The sequence below is a fragment of the Aulonocara sp. 'chitande type north' Nkhata Bay genome, linkage group LG11 (genome assembly GCF_057382095.1).
Source record: "Aulonocara sp. 'chitande type north' Nkhata Bay isolate Kocher_YH1m ecotype deep benthic linkage group LG11, A_spYH_male_GT1.1, whole genome shotgun sequence".
NCBI classification, from domain to species: Eukaryota; Metazoa; Chordata; class Actinopteri; order Cichliformes; family Cichlidae; genus Aulonocara; species Aulonocara sp. 'chitande type north' Nkhata Bay.
Window position 1 is genome coordinate 22,557,155 of NC_141354.1, and position 21,177 is coordinate 22,578,331.

At 39.2% G+C, this 21,177-nt stretch overlaps 1 protein-coding gene across 1 annotated transcript; it reads left to right on the forward strand.

Moving 5' to 3' along the window:
• The first annotated feature begins 39 nt into the window (after nucleotides 1–39).
• LOC147318937 (mitogen-activated protein kinase kinase kinase 5) lies at nucleotides 40–20,437 on the forward strand. The gene is made up of 28 exons (XM_086311142.1): nucleotides 40–574; nucleotides 674–813; nucleotides 1,323–1,510; nucleotides 1,682–1,850; nucleotides 2,256–2,362; nucleotides 2,546–2,716; nucleotides 2,812–2,924; nucleotides 4,004–4,163; nucleotides 4,305–4,455; nucleotides 4,661–4,765; nucleotides 5,090–5,139; nucleotides 5,569–5,664; nucleotides 8,004–8,088; nucleotides 9,475–9,608; nucleotides 10,009–10,136; nucleotides 11,415–11,551; nucleotides 11,651–11,756; nucleotides 11,866–12,023; nucleotides 12,623–12,809; nucleotides 12,905–13,073; nucleotides 14,030–14,195; nucleotides 15,589–15,774; nucleotides 15,876–15,981; nucleotides 16,212–16,455; nucleotides 16,708–16,820; nucleotides 17,603–17,700; nucleotides 17,814–17,890; nucleotides 18,013–20,437. The coding sequence occupies exons 1-28, from the start codon at nucleotides 235–237 to the stop codon at nucleotides 18,107–18,109; spliced, it is 3,981 nt and encodes a 1,326-aa protein (XP_086167268.1). The 5' UTR covers nucleotides 40–234; the 3' UTR covers nucleotides 18,110–20,437.
• Nucleotides 20,438–21,177: the final 740 nt, after the last annotated feature.

Genomic DNA, 21,177 nt, shown 5'->3' on the forward strand with positions numbered 1-21,177 from the left:
CTGGGTCCTACTGCAGAGGTCATGCGAGAGTATAGGTGAATATCCTCATAACACCAGCAGGCGGAGCAGGGCAGAGCCGACGTGGGCGGGTCAAATGGAGACGAGCTCTGGGAATGTATGTGGTAAGAGATCGGATCTACCTTGATCAGCGGCGCTGTTATGTTGCTATTGGAAGTCGTCCCTACTAAAGGGCACGCTTTGAGCTTTAGCTGCGGAACAAACGCGAAGTAAATAATGTACACGACAGAGCGCAGGCGAATGAGCCTGCGAGACTCAAAGAGGAAGGATCCAGTACGGGTGTCCGCTGGAAGTTTGTGGCAGGACTCTTTGGCGTTAGAGCTGAGCGCCAGCAACGGCTCGGGTAAACAGATCGTTTCTCCGCGGAGTCGAACCAGAGCAGTGTCAGTGGCATACATTGTCAACGAGGACGCGTCAGTGCCGCACACCGAAGAAAACTTATCACTAAAGTGTCTGAAGGAAGCCTGCGCGGACGCACACGCTCTTCTCAAAACGATTTCATTTGACAGAATTTCCCAAGGCACGACAGACATTCTGGATAGTTTCTACAATGCAGGCAAGTGACGGCATGCAGACTGTAGGGTAATGTAGCGGATATATGAGCACAGAATTATACCAAATTACGCAAGTTTACTTTTATAATCCCCCCTTACAGATGTTGCAGTGGTGGAAATGAGCGACTCCTTTTGCCAGCCTTCCCTTTTCTACCATCTTGGAGTGAGGGAAAGTTTCAGCATGACTAATAACATCATTCTGTATTGTTCTAAGCAAGATAGTGATCTGCAAGCTCATAAGGTAACACATGCTCCCATTTATTGTTACATATTGTTTATTGTATACAGTCTCATGTGCTGGAAATGGAAAATAGTTCAACAGGCTTTGCTTTATTACTGCAACTACGGTGGGATATTTTCCTGAAGGGCTAAAATATTGTTGTATCTACATTTGATTTAGAGATGGAGCTTATTTAACAGCAAAACACCAGTTAGGGTTAAAACTTTAATTTGTGCATTGTACTTAATGTGAGTGAGAGAGATGGAGCCAAAATTAAAAAGCTATAGCAATTGTTATGCAATGTAAAGCAAGCTATGGCTGCCATTAATTCATGTTTTCATTATTGAATAAGTGTACATATTACCTTGTTAAAATAATTTCAGTGCATTCATAACAAAGCTTTAGCCTTGAAGTCATTTGTGCAACACACTTGTGACTGCTTTGTCTAGTGTCAAATGATGCTGCGGTTCCATTGTGGTCATGCAAGCTGTCCCAGCATGATATTTGATGCATCTATTGTTGTCCTGCAGGAGCAGTGTGGAAGTGACACCTTCATCCCATATGTAGTGTCACCTCAGGGCAAAGTGTTTGCCTGTGACGTTGCCATGATGACTTGTATCAAAGACCTGATGCAACCTAGTTTCCAGCTGGAGCCGCTGCTCATCCCCCTGGTTGAGAAACTGGTGCACCTGCTGAACAATGTGCACATTCAGTCCAGGTCAGACATAAACTTTAGCAGGGTGTGGTTAAACATTATTACTTATTTAAACATTATTATACAGTGAATGCATGTTCTTGAGCTTCCCACGTATGCAATGTCACTTAGCGTGTTTACAAAGGATTGTGAAATTGTGGAATGTAATACCAACACCGGACTATCTGCTGACAGTGAGTACTTCCGGGAGTCAATTAGGCATGAGATTCGCATGGCACGGGAGCGGTTCAGCGGCAGAGCCTTGAGCGAGGAGTTAAACCACATCCAGCAACGCCTGGATAGTGTAGATCTGCTTTCTCCAGATATTGTAATGAACCTATTGTTGTCCTACAGGGACGTTCAGGTATGCATTTCTAAATCTGTGTGTCTAAACTAGTGATTATTTATTAACACATTATTTTATGTTATTGAATTAAACAAAACAGCGTATTGTTGTCAGAACTCAAACAGTTTTAACATTATTATGATCATATGATTGCATATCTGTTTAGCCATATTTCATTATAAAAGAGCTACTGTTCAATCTGGGAGCCTTCACAAGTATTTGTATCAACAAAGAAGATCAGATTGTGTGTTTAGTGAACATATGAGCATTAACAAAAATAGCTATGGGGGGTGAAATTATTCACAATTGTTTGTAAATAGTAATATTTTTTATATAATAAACTTCAATGTAAATTATTAAAATTGTCAGGTGTGATTCAAGCATGATAATCATTATATTTCACTCTCTTCCACTTTTTCTCAGGATTACGATGCCATGATAAAACTGGTGGAGACTCTGGACAACCTGCCTATGTGTCAGGTGGCGAAGCATCAGAATATCAAGTTTCACTATATATTTGCTCTAAACAGGTACCAACTTGACTGCTATTGTATCTTGAGCTTGTCAGTATAGTTCTGTTGACATCTTTGGTTCACGCTAGGTGCTTTTGTGTCATTGTCAGTTTGCAGAGATCTTTTAGTAAATTCATATTCACCCAAGATATGAAGTTTTTTATCATCACAGTGGTCTGTTATGACATATACCCATCCTAGGAGGAATCAGCCCGGAGATCGTGAAAAGGCTTTGAAAGAAATTCTGCCAATTGTGGAGTCAGGGAACAAGGTGGCATCAGACGTCTACTGCCTGTGTGGACGCATCTACAAGGACATGTTCATGAGCTCAGCGTTCACTGATGAGTCCAGCAGAGACCAGGCCTGCTATTGGTACGCCAAGTTTGGCCATACAAAGTTTTCCACATTTGAGAAAAGTGGCATTTATGTCATGTTTTCCAGACTGTTTCTTTTATATAACTTGCCAGGTATGGGAAAGCCTTTGAGACAGAGCCAACTCTTCACTCAGGCATCAACAATGTGGTCCTCCTAATAGCAGCTGGCCATGAATTTGAGACGTCTATAGAGTTGCGCAAACTAGGTGCTTTCTGTTTTTTACCTTTCCATCAGAGAAAACTTAATGTCTGTGAATTTATTGGGGCGATCGTGGCTCAAGAGTTGGGAGTTCGCCTTGTAATCGGAAGGTTGCCGGTTCGAGCCCCGGCTTGGACAGTCTCGGTCGTTGTGTCCTTGGGCAAGACACTTCACCCGTTGCCTACTGGTGGTGGTCAGAGGGCCCGGTGGCGCCAGTGTCCGGCAGCCTCGCCTCTGTCAGTGCGCCCCAGGGTGGCTGTGGCTACAATGTAGCTTGCCATCACCAGTGTGTGAATGTGTGTGTGAATGGGTGGATGACTGGATATGTAAAGCGCTTTGGGGTCCTTAGGGACTAGTAAAGCGCTATATAAATACAGGCCATTTACCATTTATTGTGTCATGCATTGAATTTGATCCTTGAAATTCATTTTTTTGATGTTTTAAATGTCTGAGATGATGTGCAGTGCCAGAAAATATATTATTAGGATTCATCATAAGCTCAGTCAAAATTAGATTAATACTAAACAGTTATTAGTTGTGTTTTAAAACGTATTTCCTGTTACAAAAACTTTGAAAAGTAGACCATGTCATTAGTGCGATAAATGTTCAACTGAGCTACAGGATATGAGTCACGTAATTGTAATACTCATTAATCCCAGTCAGTGAACACTGCACCTTTATGAATGGGGAGATTGTCATCCTGGAAGAGAGGATAGAAATGTTTGCTTTTATTCTTGTCTCCAACTTGTCAAATATACCCCAAACTGTCCCAGTAAAATGCCACAGCTCACAGAGCCACCAGATCCTATCACTGCAGGGAGTAAAAATTAAGTTGTTTTTTCCCGTAATTTCTCACCCATTTGTGAGAAAATGCATTTCATTATGCTGTACACATCATATCATGTTGTTTTCAGTTGTTGGCCAATCATGTTTTGACAGTGCATAGTATTATAAAGGCATATTACATTGTATTCAATTATTTATTTTGTTCTTAGTCCATAAATGAGATTGTAACTGTGGTCAGGGTCGTCCTCTGTTGATTTGTTAGTAACCTCTTTTGTTTTGTTTTATGATGTCAATGTCTAGGTGTGACTTTAAGCACCCTGCTGGGTAGAAAGGGTAGTCTGGAGAAGATGAAGGACTACTGGGATGTAGGTTTCTACCTTGGAGCAAACATTCTTGCAGGTGAATACAGGAAAGTCATTGAGGCCTCTGAGAAGCTCTACAGACTCAAGGCCCCTGTTTGGTGAGACTTAATCATCCATTGTTGATGAGCAGTATCAAGGTGTTTAATCAGTTACTAAGCCACATGTATTTTTATATGATTGTTTTTATTAAAAGTGTGAAAAGCAAATAACAAATAACTGCCGAGTTCAATTTCTGTTAGGTATGTGGCATCTATTATGGAGACATACATCCTGTACCGCCGGTTTGCCAAGTTACCTGAAGTGAGATCTCCTAAACAAGATACAGTGGACTTCTGGATGGAGCTGCTTTTGCAGACCTGTAAACCCACTGCCTCATCAAACTGTTGTCCAGTAAGACCAAACACCTTACTGTAGCTGTAAATAATAAACAGGACACTCATCTTCTCACGGAGTAACTATTGATCAGGATTCAGTTCTGCTCATTTGGATTGTAAAGTTAACATGTAACAAAGCAGGAGATTCCCTGCCATTAGAAATGCATTAAACAGCCACGTAGATATTTAAAATAGATAGTACTGGAACTGGTGTTTTTCAGGTGCTCATTCTGGAGCCCACTAAACTCTTCCAACCAGCTATTGTGTCTGTGAACGAGGAGGACCAAAGTCACACTGTCCAGCTAAAACACGCCACACGCTTAAAGGTATGTAAACTGTCTGGGCCCCCACTCTTTGAGCCACTCTCTGATTGGAATACATTTGACTCTTTGAACAAGTCATACATACGTGTGTATGAATGTATATCATATTATGTAATAAACAAGTTTTCTGTCTGAGTGTACAGTCGGCTGGGTGAGTAGGCATGTTCTTTTAGAGCCACTGTGCATTTAAAACATCAATATTTGTTCCTTTTATTCTTGCATATGTATTTATTAGTATGTAAAAATGGTTTACTGTGTGTGACAAACTCTGTATTAGCTGTAAAACACTCTTTTAACCTGTGTCTAAATTTGTATTTAATTCTGCAGAAGGGCTTAAACCAGTGGACTTTCCAAGCATCTGAAATTCGGGGAGTGAGGTAAAATAGAGCAGAGCATGTGACCTTTTTGTTGATTCCTCTGTGTCTGCAGGTCAGTGTTACTGTGTACTTCAGCTGTGTCCCGTCTACCAGACAAATATTCCAGAAAAAGTCATCTGCTGGGTGACTTAACAATAAATCGTTTTATCAGGCTGTGGTATCATAGGGGGGATGATGAAAAACACATTTTCTATTAGAGCCTAGTGGGGCCTTGCTCTTTATCACTAATACTTAATACATTTGATTTACTTTTATTTACCTATAGCTCCCACTGAATTAGAAACAATAGCTATCTCCTTCAATAGAACAAATAAGGATTAAGAGATACAGCCATGATGTCGTCTGTGCCAGTTTTATGTTCAACATATTCAAACATAAAGGTTTGCCTGTTTGAATGATTAAAACCTGTTTACGTCTTTCTCATTGCAGTGCTTCAAAGATTGATGAGCGGAGCTGCTTTCTGTATGTCCACTACAACTCGGATGATTTCCAGCTCTGCTTCCCATCTGAGATTCACTGTAAGGGGTGAGTGATTAACACTTGTGTGAGATCATGTGAATGACATCCTCGCAGATCAACTGATAAGATCTAGATAAGATAAGATCTAACAGGTTGCGTGTACAGGGTGCAGAAAAACAGTCGGCATGCAAATGAAAGTAGTCAATGACTGGATGTTATTACTTGGTATGAGTCATATTTCCTGTACTGTCCTTACTTGCTTTTCAGAAACCTCTTGACATAATTTAGAAAAAAAACCCCATCCCAGCTGAAGTAACATCTAGTACTGCACTACCACACAAGTTTCAGTTTTCTGTTTACTGCCATATTTTTATAGTTTTTGACAGAAGCTTATATTCAAGCATTTCACTACATATCGTACTGTGTATGACTGTGTACGTGACAAATAAAATTTGAATTTGAATTTTTATTCACTCATGACTGGCATGAATGTCAAGTTAATTTAGAGTTTTTAATGGTTTCTTTCTCCTGTTCTTTTTCCAAGGGTGGAATGACTGTAGAACATGCATCTCTAATGACTTTTAAAAATCACAAATTGAATGAAGAAATTTGAATTTATGTTAGATATTCTGTAATTCACACAAGGTGGGAAATATACATATAGGCTCATATACACATTCACGCACTTAAATCTTTTATCACGTTGTGCCGAAGGTCTTTTAAATTGACAAGAACAAGGTCTTAACTTCTTGTCAGTGATCATGATTGACTATAACTAGTAGTTTCTCTTTGGTAGTAAGAATTTATTTGACAGCATTCACTGGATTGACCAATACTCAGAACAACAGGAAAATCTTAGAAGCTCAGTGACGACCTAATAAGGAGAGTTTTAGATTTAACCTATTTGAGGAGGTCTTCTGGAGCCATTTCAAAAAAACTGCAGATTCAGACAATTGTATCTAAGTAAAGCTTATTTGCATAGGCTTATTTAGATGGTCCCGAAGAAGACTCAAGCTGTCACCCTCAAATGAGAGGAAATTATTTAGGCTGTTTAGGAACAGCTAAGGAACTACTAAACACTTTCCAAAATAAATGGAGTTTTACATCACCATGAACTCAGTGGGTTCCAACCAAGAAAAAGTCCCTTCCCCAGACTAAATACCTTCAAGATTTGCTGAAATTTGCAGCTGCAAACATGGACAAGCCAAATGCCTTCTGCAGAAGGATTTTTACACTTAGATGGCCACAATGACAAGAGGTATGTTTGTAGGAGTATAGGAGAGGGACACTGTACCAGCTCTCGTGGTACAGTGTCACGGTAGTGGTAGCATCATGCTCTAAGGCTGTTTTGCTACCAGTGGTACCAGTACATTGAAAAAAGTGGATGGAATCCTTCCTTAACTTCACCATATTTGGGTGTCCCAGCAAGACAATTATCCCAAACACACAAAGCTGGTTTTAGAAGGGATAAAGCAGGCTGACAAAACTTTTGAATGGCCTTCCCAAAGTACTGACTTTAACCGTAATGAAAAGTTATGGCTTAAAAGCCAGGTTCATACCAGGAAACCAACCAATTCAAATGAACTCTAGCACTCCTGCCAGGAAGAGTGGTCATATATCCAGCCAGAATTATGCCAGAAGCTTGTGCCAAAAGTGTCTGGTAAACCAAATATCAGTGGGGGGTGTACAGTATGTGTAGCCTGTATGTTTAATTTTCACTCTGTTTGGATGAGAAAAAATCCCAAATGAATTCAAAACTTCTGCACCCACTTATTGCTTTTTAAAGTTATGCATGCTGTGCAATCATTCCACCCTGGAAAACAGAATAGTTTAATGAAATCGATAAAAGCCCAATATGATCAAACATCCATGCCCATTATGAGTGTAAATGAATTTCTGACCACAGCTGCATATAATAGAGTTTGTTTGTTTTTTTCCTATTAACACACTGCCAAATATAACATCCTGCTTTTCCTGTTTTCACTGGTATGTTTTCTTTTAAACAAATTAAGTTAAAATGAAACAAACTGTGATAAATAGAACTAATGAGGGATTACTTGTAAGCAAAATATCCACATTTTCTAATTTCAGTCTCACATCAACCTTTTCTATCACTTGTTTTTTTTAATTACCAGAGACAATATCAGGCTTCTCATTCACATCTATTCAAATTTGATCAGCCATTGAAAATAAATATGAATTTTATTGTAGCTACTTGCAGTTGTGTATTTTGGTGTGTGTGAACCAGTGTGGCTAACAGCCAAAAACCTATCAATCTGTTTATAAGTAAATCCCTCAGCAGAAATCTACAGGGACCTCTTCACTTGAGCTGATGTTTACTGAAAGTATATTTAAATTTATGCTGCAGTGAGAAATATTTTTATGTATGTCTCTTCTCTACCTAGTTTCTGTGAGTTGGTAAACTCCCTTCTCCAGGAGGCTGAAAACCATGTTCAAGATATAGAACATACACTCGGAGAAATACTAGAGGTCAGTTACAGTTCCTTCTATATCCGGATGCAATATGTGTTCTATTTTAGGTCTGTGCTAAAAAAAGTGAATGCCATTTTAGTTAGAACTGAGCTACTCTTGCAGACGTGGTTTTAATGTGTGTTTCACTCTCATAAAACCATGTTTAAAGTTAAAATTTGAAAAGCCAGTGTTATTTATAAAGAATATATCAAATCTATGTCTGTCAGAACTGCCTTAACTCTACATGACAAAGCAAATATATTTGATATTTTGCTCCATATTGACATGATAGTGTCACATGGCTAATCCACAATGCAAACATCCTATTTCACCACATCCCAAAGGTGCTCTAGTGCATTGAGATATGTTAAAAAAAAAAAATTAAATCACTTCCACCAGCTTGAATCACTGGTGCAAGGCAAGATGCATCCTTGCCTTTTGCATTCAAAAGAAACTCATATGTTTCTTGTAGTAAGTAGTACTAGTGAGAGAGTAACTGGGTAAACTAGAAAAACATTGGTGGGAAGAAATGCTCAAAATGCTGTTTTGATTCATTTAAGGTGGGGACCCCATGCAAAGTGTAGTCTAAGTTTCCGGTTCTTAGTTTCCTGTTTTAGTGAGTTTTTATTTGAGTTACTGTTGCCTTAGTATCAGCTCAGAACAGTGTGGACAGTCTCCTCTGACAACTGGCGTTAACAAGCCATTTCTGTCCAGAGAACTACTGCTCACTCAATATTTTCTCTTTTTTGGACCATTTTGTGCAAACTAGACATGGTTGTTCAGGAAAATCCCCATAGATCAGCAGTTTCTGAAATACTCAGACAAGGCTGGTCTAAATATGAATCATACTGACTTCAAAATCACTTATATGACATATATTCCCCAGTCTGATGCTTGGTTTGAATTTCAGCAGGTAGTCATTTCCATCTCTGCAAATCCCGCCATTCTCTGCTGAACTCTGGCATCAACAAGGCGTTTTATCCAGAGAACAGACACTCACTGGATATTTTCTTTTTTCAGATCCTTCTTTGTAAGCCTTAAAGAGGAAAATCTTAGTGCGTCACCAGTTTGTGGAAAACTCAGACCAGCCTTTCTGGCACCAACGCCCATGCTCTTTTTAAAGTCACTTAAATTTCTCCACATTCTGGTGTTCATTTCCTACTACATCATGTCGTTTTCACCATGCTTGCGTAATAAAATGCAATGAGCTGCTGCCATGTTATTGACAGATGACATATTTGCATTAAATATTGATCAGGTATTTGTGAGTTCATGAGTATAGTAAAACCTTTAGCAGATGTCGCATTTTGCCTTATTTAAACCTCTGAATGAAGGTCTCCTTAAGTTCCTAAAATTCTGTTTCCATTCACTCTATACTGATTCTTACTGATTCTCATTCTACAGTATATCTATGAGACCAATGAGAATGGTGACAAGGTAATACTTGGTAAAGGAACTTATGGTGTAGTGTATGCTGGAAGGGACCTGAGCAACCAAGTACGCATCGCCATCAAAGAGATCCCCGAGAAGGACAGCACGTAAGAAAACACATATGTTACCCTTCTGATGTTGACACTTTCAGATTACGCTGTAGTCAACAAAATCTGCTCAGTTACAGTAATAATATGATAGCGTTTAGGTAGTGTTAACCACATGAAAAGAAAAATACACTGTCGACTCTAGACAGACGTGGAAAAAAACCTTCTATATGTAGCAAAATATTTATTGCTTTTGCAAACTTTTAAGGCAAAGGTTTAAGCGATTAAGTCCCTTTAAATAGTTTGTTTATACATCCAAAATCCAAACCTAGTTGTGGTATATTGTTTATAACTCCTTTTTAATGATGGAAATGAAAAGAGGCCTAAATTAGACAATGCAAATCACTTGTACAAACACAACAATCTCACAGCAGCACCTTTATTCTTTTGTGTTGATTAGGTATTCTCAGCCCCTGCATGAGGAGATTGCTCTGCACAAGAGGCTTAAACACAGGAATATTGTCCAGTACCTGGGCTCTGTCAGTCAGGATGGTTTCATCAAGATCTTCATGGAAGAAGTACCTGGGGGTAAAAGGATGACATTTGATCTTCTAACACTCCTAGCAATAAGAGTGCCTGTCATTACTAAATCGTTACTGTAATATAAATCAAAGCTTCAAAAAAGTTTTTGTTAGATTTTTTTAAATTTCACATCTGTTTGTGGAAAGAGCTGTTATCACAAATGTAAATGTGTAATTAATCAGTTTGCTCATATGTAATCAACAAGCAAATAATTATCCTCTTTTTTTTTTTTGTGTCCCGTTTGGATCTTTAGCCATCAGAATTGTTGTCTTAAGGCCAAGAAAGATGCCAAGCGGATTTATTTTACCAAGTGGATCATCATGGCCTTGCCATATTGGTCCATTTGATTGACCTTTATTATAATTATGAATTTATTTTATTTTCAGTTGCTACAAACGGGACAGACATGACTGGGGGATAGGACAGGGAGAAAGAATGAAAGAAAGAGAGGGAGAGAAAGAAAACCAAAGGGGAGAAGAGACTGTGAGAAGGGGGAGAAGAAAGAAAAAAACAAACAAACAAACAAAAAAACAAAACACCTGGGTCACCTGTATGGAGAAAAAAAAACAGAAGAGAAAGCAAACAACAAAGAGCAACATAATAAAAAAATGGCACCATCACAATAAACTAGCTAGCAGTAGATATCAGTAGATACTAAATAATAAACGATATTGTGCAGCACGCAAGATAGACAGCGCACAATGTGCTTTGAGGCAGCAGCCAAGAAAGCTAATTATCCTCTGACGTAATGAAATTAGGTCACGGGGTGGAGCGATGTGGTTTGGGAAATCAGAGACATGGCGTCAAGCACAGGTTCCTGAGAAATTCTTAAACACACACAAGCCTTGATGTTCCCAATAAGTCTGTTTCCTTGCTTTCTGTGTGCTATTTGTCGTGGGCTTCAGGGAAATCATGTGACCAGAATTGTAATGCATGTGTGATTATGTAACATCTACTGGAAGCCAGTTTTAAAGAAGTGGGTGGTTCTGAAGACATCCTGTTCAGTGGAGGAAAATGTTTACAGAAAATGGTGTGATTGTGTGAAAAACATCTTGAACCTCTGATTAGAAACGTGCACAGTCCTAATCCATTGCTTTGTTTGATTGTGCCAAATGTAATGGAGAAACAGTTATTTTAGTTGTGCATCTTTATTGCATCTTTTTTAAAACTAATAACCTTGTCAGGCGCTGGTTTAGTTCAGTGCGTGAGCGGGTGACCGTGTGGGACGTGGCTCGAAATCAATGGCGTGGGTCACCTTGTGAAATTATGCATTTCCTCTTACAGGTAGCTTGTCTTCTCTTTTGCGCTCGAAATGGGGTCCTCTGAAAGACAACGAGCCCACCATCATTTTCTACACCAAGCAGATACTTGAGGGTCTAAAGTACCTTCATGAGAATCAGATAGTCCACAGAGACATCAAGGTGAGCAGATCACCTTTGGCTTCGTGGCAAATAGTTTTCTGGTCTACTGTGTCTTAAAGTTTAGCTTTGTGGTATTCACTGGTTTTGTTCCTTATGCAGGGTGACAATGTACTGATCAACACTTATAGTGGAGTTTTGAAGATATCTGATTTTGGAACCTCCAAACGGTTAGCAGGGATTAACCCCTGTACTGAAACATTTACTGGTAAGTTGACAGTTATGACATTATTAAAAGATTGTTATTATTAAAACATTTTTACACGTGAACTCCTCACAGTAGTCGAACTTTCACTTTTCTGGTGGATTTTCAATAGGAACTCTGCAGTACATGGCCCCTGAGATTATAGACCAAGGACTTCGGGGTTATGGGAAGCCGGCAGATATCTGGTCTCTAGGGTGCACTATCATAGAAATGGCAACAGGCAAAACACCCTTTCATGAGCTGGGAAGTCCCCAGGCAGCCATGTTCAAGGTAAAAAAAAAGGAGTTGTGTTTTCTACGTAAGTTAAAAATGCTCACAGTGGACTTTACACATAAGGAAATTTGGCAGATTGCGGCATTGTGGAATGCCTGGAATTATATTTCATGGAACATTCGGGAGACTTTTCCTTTGAAGACTTTTACATTTCATGATCATTGTTTATTTAGTTTTTACAAGTACCAGGTGGATATTAGATTGATTAGATATACAAAGTTTTAAATTCAGTTACACTTTAGGTGTATAATTATTTGCACAACACAATTCTGTGTAATTTTGCCTCTGTACAGCCTGACAGTGGTGCACATTTTTATATAGTCCCCCCACTATCAGACCAAGTGCTTACACAAAATAACATAAGTTAAGTATACAAACTCCTTTTTAACACTTGGATGAAAATCATTTGCAGTCAGTGACACACAATAACATGGTCCAGAAGCAGAATGACAAAAATTGTGTAATTTTCTCAAAACTCATCCTCCTAATACATATGAACCCAGACAAAGAGAGCTATCAGCATAGCGTAAGAGCTAGCACAGCACAAGAATCTCAAAGCAGAATGTTTCAATGAAACTTTAAAAATTCCCAACTAGGTTGGCATGTTTAAGATCCACCCCAAGGTTCCAGAGTGCATGTCAGATGAGGCCAAGGGTTTCATCATGAACTGTTTCGTGCCAAATCCAGATGAAAGAGCCACAGCAGCAGAACTGCTTAAGGACCATTTCCTAAAGTCGTCTACGAAGAAAAAAGCTAAAGCTGTTCAGGAATCCCTGTCTATAAGTGAGAAATACACTTAAAATACACACATTTCACCTCTTACCCATTTTTGCTTTCTATAGCAATGATGCAGAGTATCTAAACCCTATTTCTTACAGCTGACTATCAGCGCAGTATGTCTGTGCCTATCTCCATCCTTGTGGAGGATACTGATTCTTACTCTGACTTGATTGACCTGTCTTGTTCTCTGGACCTGACGAGGTCGCAGTCCTCTCTCAGAGCAGAAGAAATCTCAGAGAGCCCACCGAGCACCAACAGCTTCCTGTTGTGAGTAAGATTATTCCTCAAAAGAAACTCAAAACCTTTTCATTTGTGCGCAAACTATGATTGTATTGAATCTTACTTTACTGGTAAACCACACTGAGGTTCGTTCTTCACAGTCCTATAACTTGTGAAAAAAGGCTATAATGCAAAATTCCCCATGCCATTATTAAATAATACATCTGATGTGTTACTGATAGCCATATCTACATTTTTCTATCATACAATGGTTATTGCTGTCATGGTCCTGGGCCATGTGGGCCCAGTATTCTTAGTTTTCATGTATTTTTGTATTTTGTTCTTTATTTAGGCCATGCTTCCTGGGTTGATCTGTTACGTTGTTCCTTATGTGTTTTCCCTTCGTGACTCTCACCCCCTGTGTGCCCCTCTGTGTATTTATGAGCCCTCGTCTCTCTTTGTGTTTTATTCTATGTTTTCCCCAGCCCGTTATGTCTGCGTTCTCCCCGTGCTCTCTCCCCTCCTGTTTGAACCTCTGTGTACTTCCTGTTTTACTTTGCCCATCTCCCATCAGTGTTACGTTCACTCCTGCCGTGTCTTGTTATGATTATCAGTGTCACCTGTGTTCCCCGTGTGCATCCACTTCCCCTGATCATCCCTCATGTGTATTTAGTCTCTGTGTTTCATACAGTCTGTGTCGCGTCGTCTGTGTTACCACCTCTGTGTTCCGTATTCCAAGCCATAGCTTTTCCTTAGTTTATTTCCAGTTTAGGTTTTCGTTTGAACGGTTACTCTTATGCTGCCTTCACTCTGTTCTGTTCCTTTTCATCAGCCATAATAAACGGCTCGCTTTTGTTTAAATCCACTCCTGCATCCTCGCCTGTGTTCGCACCTGGGTCCACCACACACGTTTCCGCACGGTCTGCCTCCGCAGACCCTGACAATTGCAGCATGTTCGTGGCTTATCTGTGCCATTTATGTTTGTTTGCATTCAATTTTTCCAGAATACCAGATGACTCCACATCAGACATGAGCAGTCCATCCTCAACAGAGGAGAGTACTGGCCTTTTTATGCTGAGAAAGGACAGTGAGAGGAGAGCCACGCTGCACAAAGTTCTCACTGACTACATAAGCCATGTTGTGTCTAGTATACAACAGTCTGTGCCTCAGGTGGGTAAAGAAAAGTTACCGCACTGTCAAATTCTGTTATAGAATTGCTCTTCAATTCTGAGACTGAGATGGATTTTAGTTCTCTAATAATGAATAGCTCTTTATAATAGAGTATTTGAAAGCTTATCAATATCTGCATGTTTAAACTATTAGGTACACGTTGACAGTACGGGATTGTGGGACTCTGTGATACTAGTCCCCTCCGAAGGTGCTCTATTTGATTAATATCTGGCCGACACTGACACATTCTTTCATGTTGTTTCCATCAAACTCTGACCTTAAAATCCAAATATCAAAGCAGAAAAATTACTGTGAACTGCAGCCTCAGTTTCCTGTTCTTAGCCGACAGAAGTGGTACCTGTCTTTTGCTGTTGTGGCTATCTGGTCAATCTCTAATTTCTGGCATCACCAAAAAATTTCTGCCCAATTTCTGTCTCGTGTTACACATATTTTCTTTTTATCTGACCATTCTCTGGAAACCCTAGAAATGGTAGTGTAATGGTAGATCCCAGTAGATCAGCAGTTTCTGAAATACTCACACCAGCGTGTCTGGCAACAACATTTAAAAACATTCAAAGTCAATGAAATCACCTTTCTTCTCCATTCTGGTGCACGGTTTGAACTTCAGCAGGTCATCTTGATTATTTCTGTGTGCCTTAGTTCATTGAATTGGTGACATGTGTTTGGCTGATTAGATAGTTGAGTAAATGAGCAGTAGCAAACATATTTAGTAAAGTACCTGGTGAGTGTATAGGCCATACCAAATGAACCGATTCCTTTGTAATCTACTATTAACATATTGCCTTACACGTATTGCGCCACCGACATTGCAAACTAGAGAAATAGGAATGTAAAGCCAAAGAATGTACAAGCTAAGGTTACCTGTTTAGCTAAAACCTGTGGGAGTTTCCCTCATAAGGGTTTTGGTCCTTAAATGCTCTTATATTATTATCTTATGTTTGATAAGATGTTTCTTGAGGATAAATAAAGTTTCTATGTTTCTTTTTCCTTTCTTTCCATCTACTTCTTTCCAGTTATGTACTGTTCCTCTATAAAAACCTTCAGATTTTTCTTTGCATCACAATTTTTAAACCATACTTTTACAATAAGAGTTAATAAAAGATGTTAGTGTATCTCGTTTTATGCATTTAGGTTAGAATTTGTTTTGAGCAGAGCATTTTTTTTTCTTATAATCCTGAAATTTTTGTCATTACTAAAGGAGAAATGACCATTAATAGGAACATTGTTATCAATAACAGATCACAGTGAAAAAGACCATTACTCTCCAGCTGAAAAGAACTACAGAGAGATGAAGTAGATGGGTTTATATACTTTGAAAACGAGAACTGCAGAATGTATCCTGATTTTAAAGTCTGCCTTTCTCTGTTAAAAGTATGGTGATGGCTCCTCGATCACTCCAGACCACATCACCAAACTCGTTATTTGTTTGCGTGACAACATCCATTCCCCGGACAGGAAGCAGCTTACCAGCGGCTTGCTGGAGCTTCGAGCTACGCTCGTAGCTGCCTCAGTACCTCTGAACAGCCTACAGGTGGTGCTATTTAACTTCCAAGATGCAGTAAGTTACTTCGGAGCCCAAAGCCAGATTTTTTTATTTAGCAATTACATCACAATTGAGAATAAGCCTCCTTATATTCATACAAAGCCTTCTGACCATAGGTGAAAAAAGTGTTGAAGCAACAAAAGGTTAAACCTCATTGGATGTTTGCTCTGGACAATCTGCTGAGACAGGCAGTACAGGATGCCATAACTGTATTACTGCCAGGTAAAGTAGGCATGTGCTTCATTCCATAATCTGTTTAACATTTTTTGTTGAGTAGAAAGAAACAACAACATAGTGGTAAGAGTGTTTGCCAGAGGAACATTGTATTTCATTGTATTTTTATTTCATTTACATTTAAATTTATTTCTTTTCTTGCCTGTTGATTTTTTTTAATTTATTCATATTTCTTACTTATCTGTTTTTCTGATACTAATTTACCCTTTGCCTTTCAGAACTCAGACTCCATCTGCAGTCCTCATTCGAGAGTGAGGACAACACCTCTGAGGAGCTGTTTGCCGATCCAGACACTCCTGTAGCTCTAGTCCCTGACCAGCTGGTGGCACCAGCATACACACAGCAGCCAGATCCAGCAAATGATGTGCTGCCTAGAGCCAACCCTAAACCTGCAGACTTCAACCTTAACACCAACTGGCCACTCAGCGAGAACCTGAGAGATCTGCGACTGGAGACCAGAAGGTTTATTTCGCCTGTCACCTTTATCGTTCAGAGAATCTACAGGTTTATTAGATTCTCTGAACAAACTACATACATACATAAAATAAATTTTTATTTTTTGTTTTCTCAGCTTTCTTTTCATATCCCCCTCATATTTCCTGTAAAATAGAATAATCGTGACTAACATTCCTATTAGGTGTACACAGTGATTCATTTAATTTTGGGTTGCAGGGCTTTCTGCTGCATGTTAAGGCTATTTGTGTTGTGTTTCAGACTGCTGAATCATCTAAGCGAGAAGGAGACAGAGTATCAGGAGCTACTGAGGAACTCTCTCTGGAGAAAACAACAGCAAATAGACGCACTGAGGAAAGAATCAGTCAATGAGGGTAATGTTGTTTTAATGCCAAAACTTGTTACAATACTAGCACAGTAACTGCTGTGTTACAGTAAGCACTTCTTTCCCCACTCACCTCTTTTCACTCTTTTCTGCAAGATGAGTTGTGCAAAATAAAGGCAGCCTGCTTTATTTTCCTGATTTGAAATATTTACAAAAGGCTATATCACTGAAGTGTATTCTCCTGATTTGCTATATCCTGAACTAAATTAGACTTGAATCTGAACCATTCCTTTAGATGATGAAATTTTCTTGAATATTTGAATATTCTGTTTGTACACCACAATCAAACCTCTAACCCTAGAAAATTAATTCAAGTTTTGCAAAAAAAATTTTCTACTAGATATGAGACAGTAAACAAAGATGTTTAATAGTTATTTGAGGAGCACTGAAGTTATTCTCTCGCCTTTTATCAGACAAACATCAACACAAGCTGCGACATGAGCAGTATCATAGGAAGGGACCAAGCCTTCTTTGGATTATCAGTACACTCAGTGATTCTAATTACTATTTCTTAACATCTGCGCCAAGCAATCCCTACCACACCTTAGCTACAGGCTGATGGCGGATTTCTGCCTGGCTAGTTGCTGTCAGAGGCGTTGGCTGCCAGATCAGCTGCTAATGTGCTCAAACTTGACTTGTTAGTTTGTATAATGATTATACGGGCTGGCTGCCGAAGACGCTTTTGTTGTGTGTAACATTAACACCATTAAATACACCATGTGTTTATGAGTGTCTGAGAAAACCTAATGGTTGTAACTCTGTGCATTATAGATGTGGAGTTGGCTTCACAGAAAAGCTCCAGACCAGAGAAGAAAGCCTTAGCGCGCTGGCTAAAGACTGTCCCCGTAGATCAAGACACTATCAACAAGGTAAATTCAGCAAAAGCTCAACTTTGCCTTTTTTTTTTTTTACACCCCTAAGGCTACTTCGTGTTACTCATCCACCTGGTATTAATCCACACCTCTGTGATCCTGTTTTCCAGTTGCTCGCTCATGAGTTCACCTTGGACTGTCTCCTCCGTATGGCCGCCAAGGATGACTTGATGTACTGTGGAATAAGGTGAGCTGCCTCCACGCATCACCCCCTCAAAGCACGAAGTCTACACCGTTATTTTAAGTTTCATCATAAGTTTAAGCAAAGTGACATTGCACATGAATGTGAGTCCACTGTTGCTGTTGCAGAGGCGGCATGCTGTGTCGAATCTGGGCAGCTGTAACAGCTTACCGGAAGACCCAGCTCAGCACGCACAATGAGGACAGTGAGGACACCCTTCTTTAATGGCTGCTGATGTTACACATCAAAGGGCAGGTTCATAGACGGGCTGGCCCTGTGTGTGGTCTGGAGGAACAGAGGCATTTCAGGTTGCTGATGTAAAGCAGATTAAATTTTGAAAACATTTTTAAACTGTGAATGTACTATAAAGGAGCATCAGAAGCTTTTTACTGAAAAGCTAAGTCATGTCAAAATTTTATTTTGTTATATTATGTTTTTACATTTTATCTGGGTGTCAGAAGGTAGAGCTTTAATTGTATCTTCAGAAGATATTTCATCTAGTGACGCTGTTTTCCTGTTTCACAGAAAGCTAAGCAGGATTTGAAGTTATTGGAGACTATGTATAAGACTAACCTGTATTCCTGGTTTGGAAAACAAATGTTATTTGTACTATAAGCCCTTATAAATTAATTCAAATAATAAACGGGAAGCATTTTTTTAACAGTCATTCAGACTGGCTTGTTATCTCCACACAGTCCTTTGTTTCTAACAGGGAGAAGGTTTTTTTCAGGGTGTGATGTAGCATGGAAGAAGTGATGTAGTGGTGAACAGTCTTTAAATTCCACACGCGTTTCCTCATCTGTTTTCACTGTGTTGACGTCTCCTTAGAGACAGTGACGTGAACTTTGTGTGTTGGTCGATATGTGTGATGCATGTGTCTGAGAAGGTCTATTGTATGACTTTTTGCTGTTCTGGGTGGTTTCATGCTGTCTAGTACTTAGTTCTTCAGTTTATGAAAAAGAGTTAAATTTTAAGTCTAGACATGAGAAACTGGGCTCGAGTAAAATGACGAGACTTAAAAAATGAAGAAAAAGATCAGGAGTGTAACATTTCAGAATAAGTTAGGCAAACAATCTTTAGAGAAGAATGAGGAGATTCTGAGGATGTTCTTTATTTTAATAGGAGTGACAGAAAGGCAGTTTAATGTCATATGCTTGTTAACTCCATTCTCTTTCAGTAGGGATGTGACTTCAGTGGAAGCATTGGGCTGGCTCCTGCTAGCCATAGTACTCACTATTGTGAGTACTATTCGAATGATATGCAAAAATACATGTTGCCAAATAATAGCTAGTATTTGCTTTTAAGTCCAACCCTCTATAGCAAACATAAAAGCATTTTCCACAGAGTGATATACATTAATATGCAATACACAACAAATGTGGTATTTGACCTACAATCTGCAAAGTCAGAATGGAAAGGCAGTCCTCTCTGGAGATCTGTGGATACCTCCTGCATAGAGTTTAAGAGAAAATCCCTTAATAAAGAATAAAAAGAAAATGCAAAAAATGTGAATGGATGAATCCACTATCAGAACATCTAACTATAATTACAATTTTCTATGGTATACTTGCAATATTAAACACTACCGAGATACTAATTAAAATCCACTGTAGCTCATATATCACTCGTACTATAATTCAAAACTGGCATTTCCCTTTCCTGTGTTCACAGATTTATGATATGCTTCATTTATTCGTTGTCATAAGGTCTGAAAAGCTCTTCACAGACTTGGCCAAAATACTGATTACGTCTGTCTGGCAGTAAAGATCAAAAGCTCTGATTTACCTTTGGACTAATTTAATGGGCTCAGCAAATCGGAAGGTGTATCAGTAAATCAAGTAAGGCATCTTTCTCTTGTGTCCTTGGATGCTGCCTCAGAGAAAAGTAATCGCCCTGCTCGAGTATTATCAACCAGTTTTAACAGATTTGACCATCTCCTATCTCCAGATCCTTGCTACCTATTATTTGTTTATCAAAGCATGCAAGATACACAAAGAAGGATTCTCTTTATAGTTGATATTTAAAATATATGTATTTATAACTTCTGTATTCACCTCGACTTTTAAATAAATCTGTTTTTGAGATTTGAGTGTTCAAATGTATTTCTTTTAGGTAAAATGACAAAAGGTGGTTGCTGTTATGTCTGGCACACTAACACTCACATGAATTCTTAACAGTGAGTCACATTGCCTTAAAGAAACAACACAGGCAGCAGGGGCCATATTAGATTCATTTCCTGATACACATAATTGGATGTAATGTGAATGTATCCCCCTGAGTCTCGCTTGTTTGAATAAGCTTTAAATCACAGTAGCATTAGGATTGTACAGCTAATAGCATGCAAACTGTTGGCTTTAATCAGCCAGTACGCCGTGTGTGGAGAGAGTAAAGTCGAGGTTACATTATGTTTTTCATTATTCACACTGACAGTCATATAAATCTGAAATATACTATTTGTGTTGTTATTTCTGCACTGTCTGTTTATCTATTCTGTTAAGTATATTAAGAGCAATGAATAAAGCTCAATTCCTTGTATCTGTACACCCCTATTTGGCAAATAAATCTAATTCTGTTTTTCTCAAATGAGTCTTATAAATTGCTGCATATCCTTTAGTCTGTGCTTCCTGCATTTCTAAAGGAATCATGTTTGTGCTGCCTTATCACTGTTCATTCTTCTCTTTTCTTAATCCCTTCATTTCTGTTCTGTCAGGAGGTGGAGCTGAACTACTGATATGCAAATAACAGGGACTGTTAGGGGGATTTTGGCAGGCTCTTGGGGGGGGGGGGATTGAGGACGACACACTGGGAGGCCCAGAAGCTCCAGGGATTACTGAGCTCACCCTGTTTGCCATCCCCCAAAGGACAGGTAACACCCCCCCCCCCCCCCCCCCCACACACACACACACTCACACACACACCCCCCGTCCTGAACAGCAGCATGCATGCGTGGTAAAGAGCTAAATTTGACCATTTCTTGTGAGATATGATTAAAAATGCAGCATGAGTCAGACATTTTGCGCTTGCACTGAAGAATAAATAATGTTTCTAAATGTAGCACCACTTCAAGCGGAGGTTAGTTAAAAATTCATCACTTTTTTTATGACATATTAACAACAGAGCTCGCTAACAAGCTGACTACTGTTATTTTCCCTGAAGTCTGTTTAAAGTGCGCACTCAACTGCTTACATGCCTGCAGGTGCGCGCACACTTATGTATACAGTACTAGATGCATGAAAGGATCACGTCTCCTCAACACACGTTCCCTTCAAAGAGCAGTAGATGTGTGCAATGTG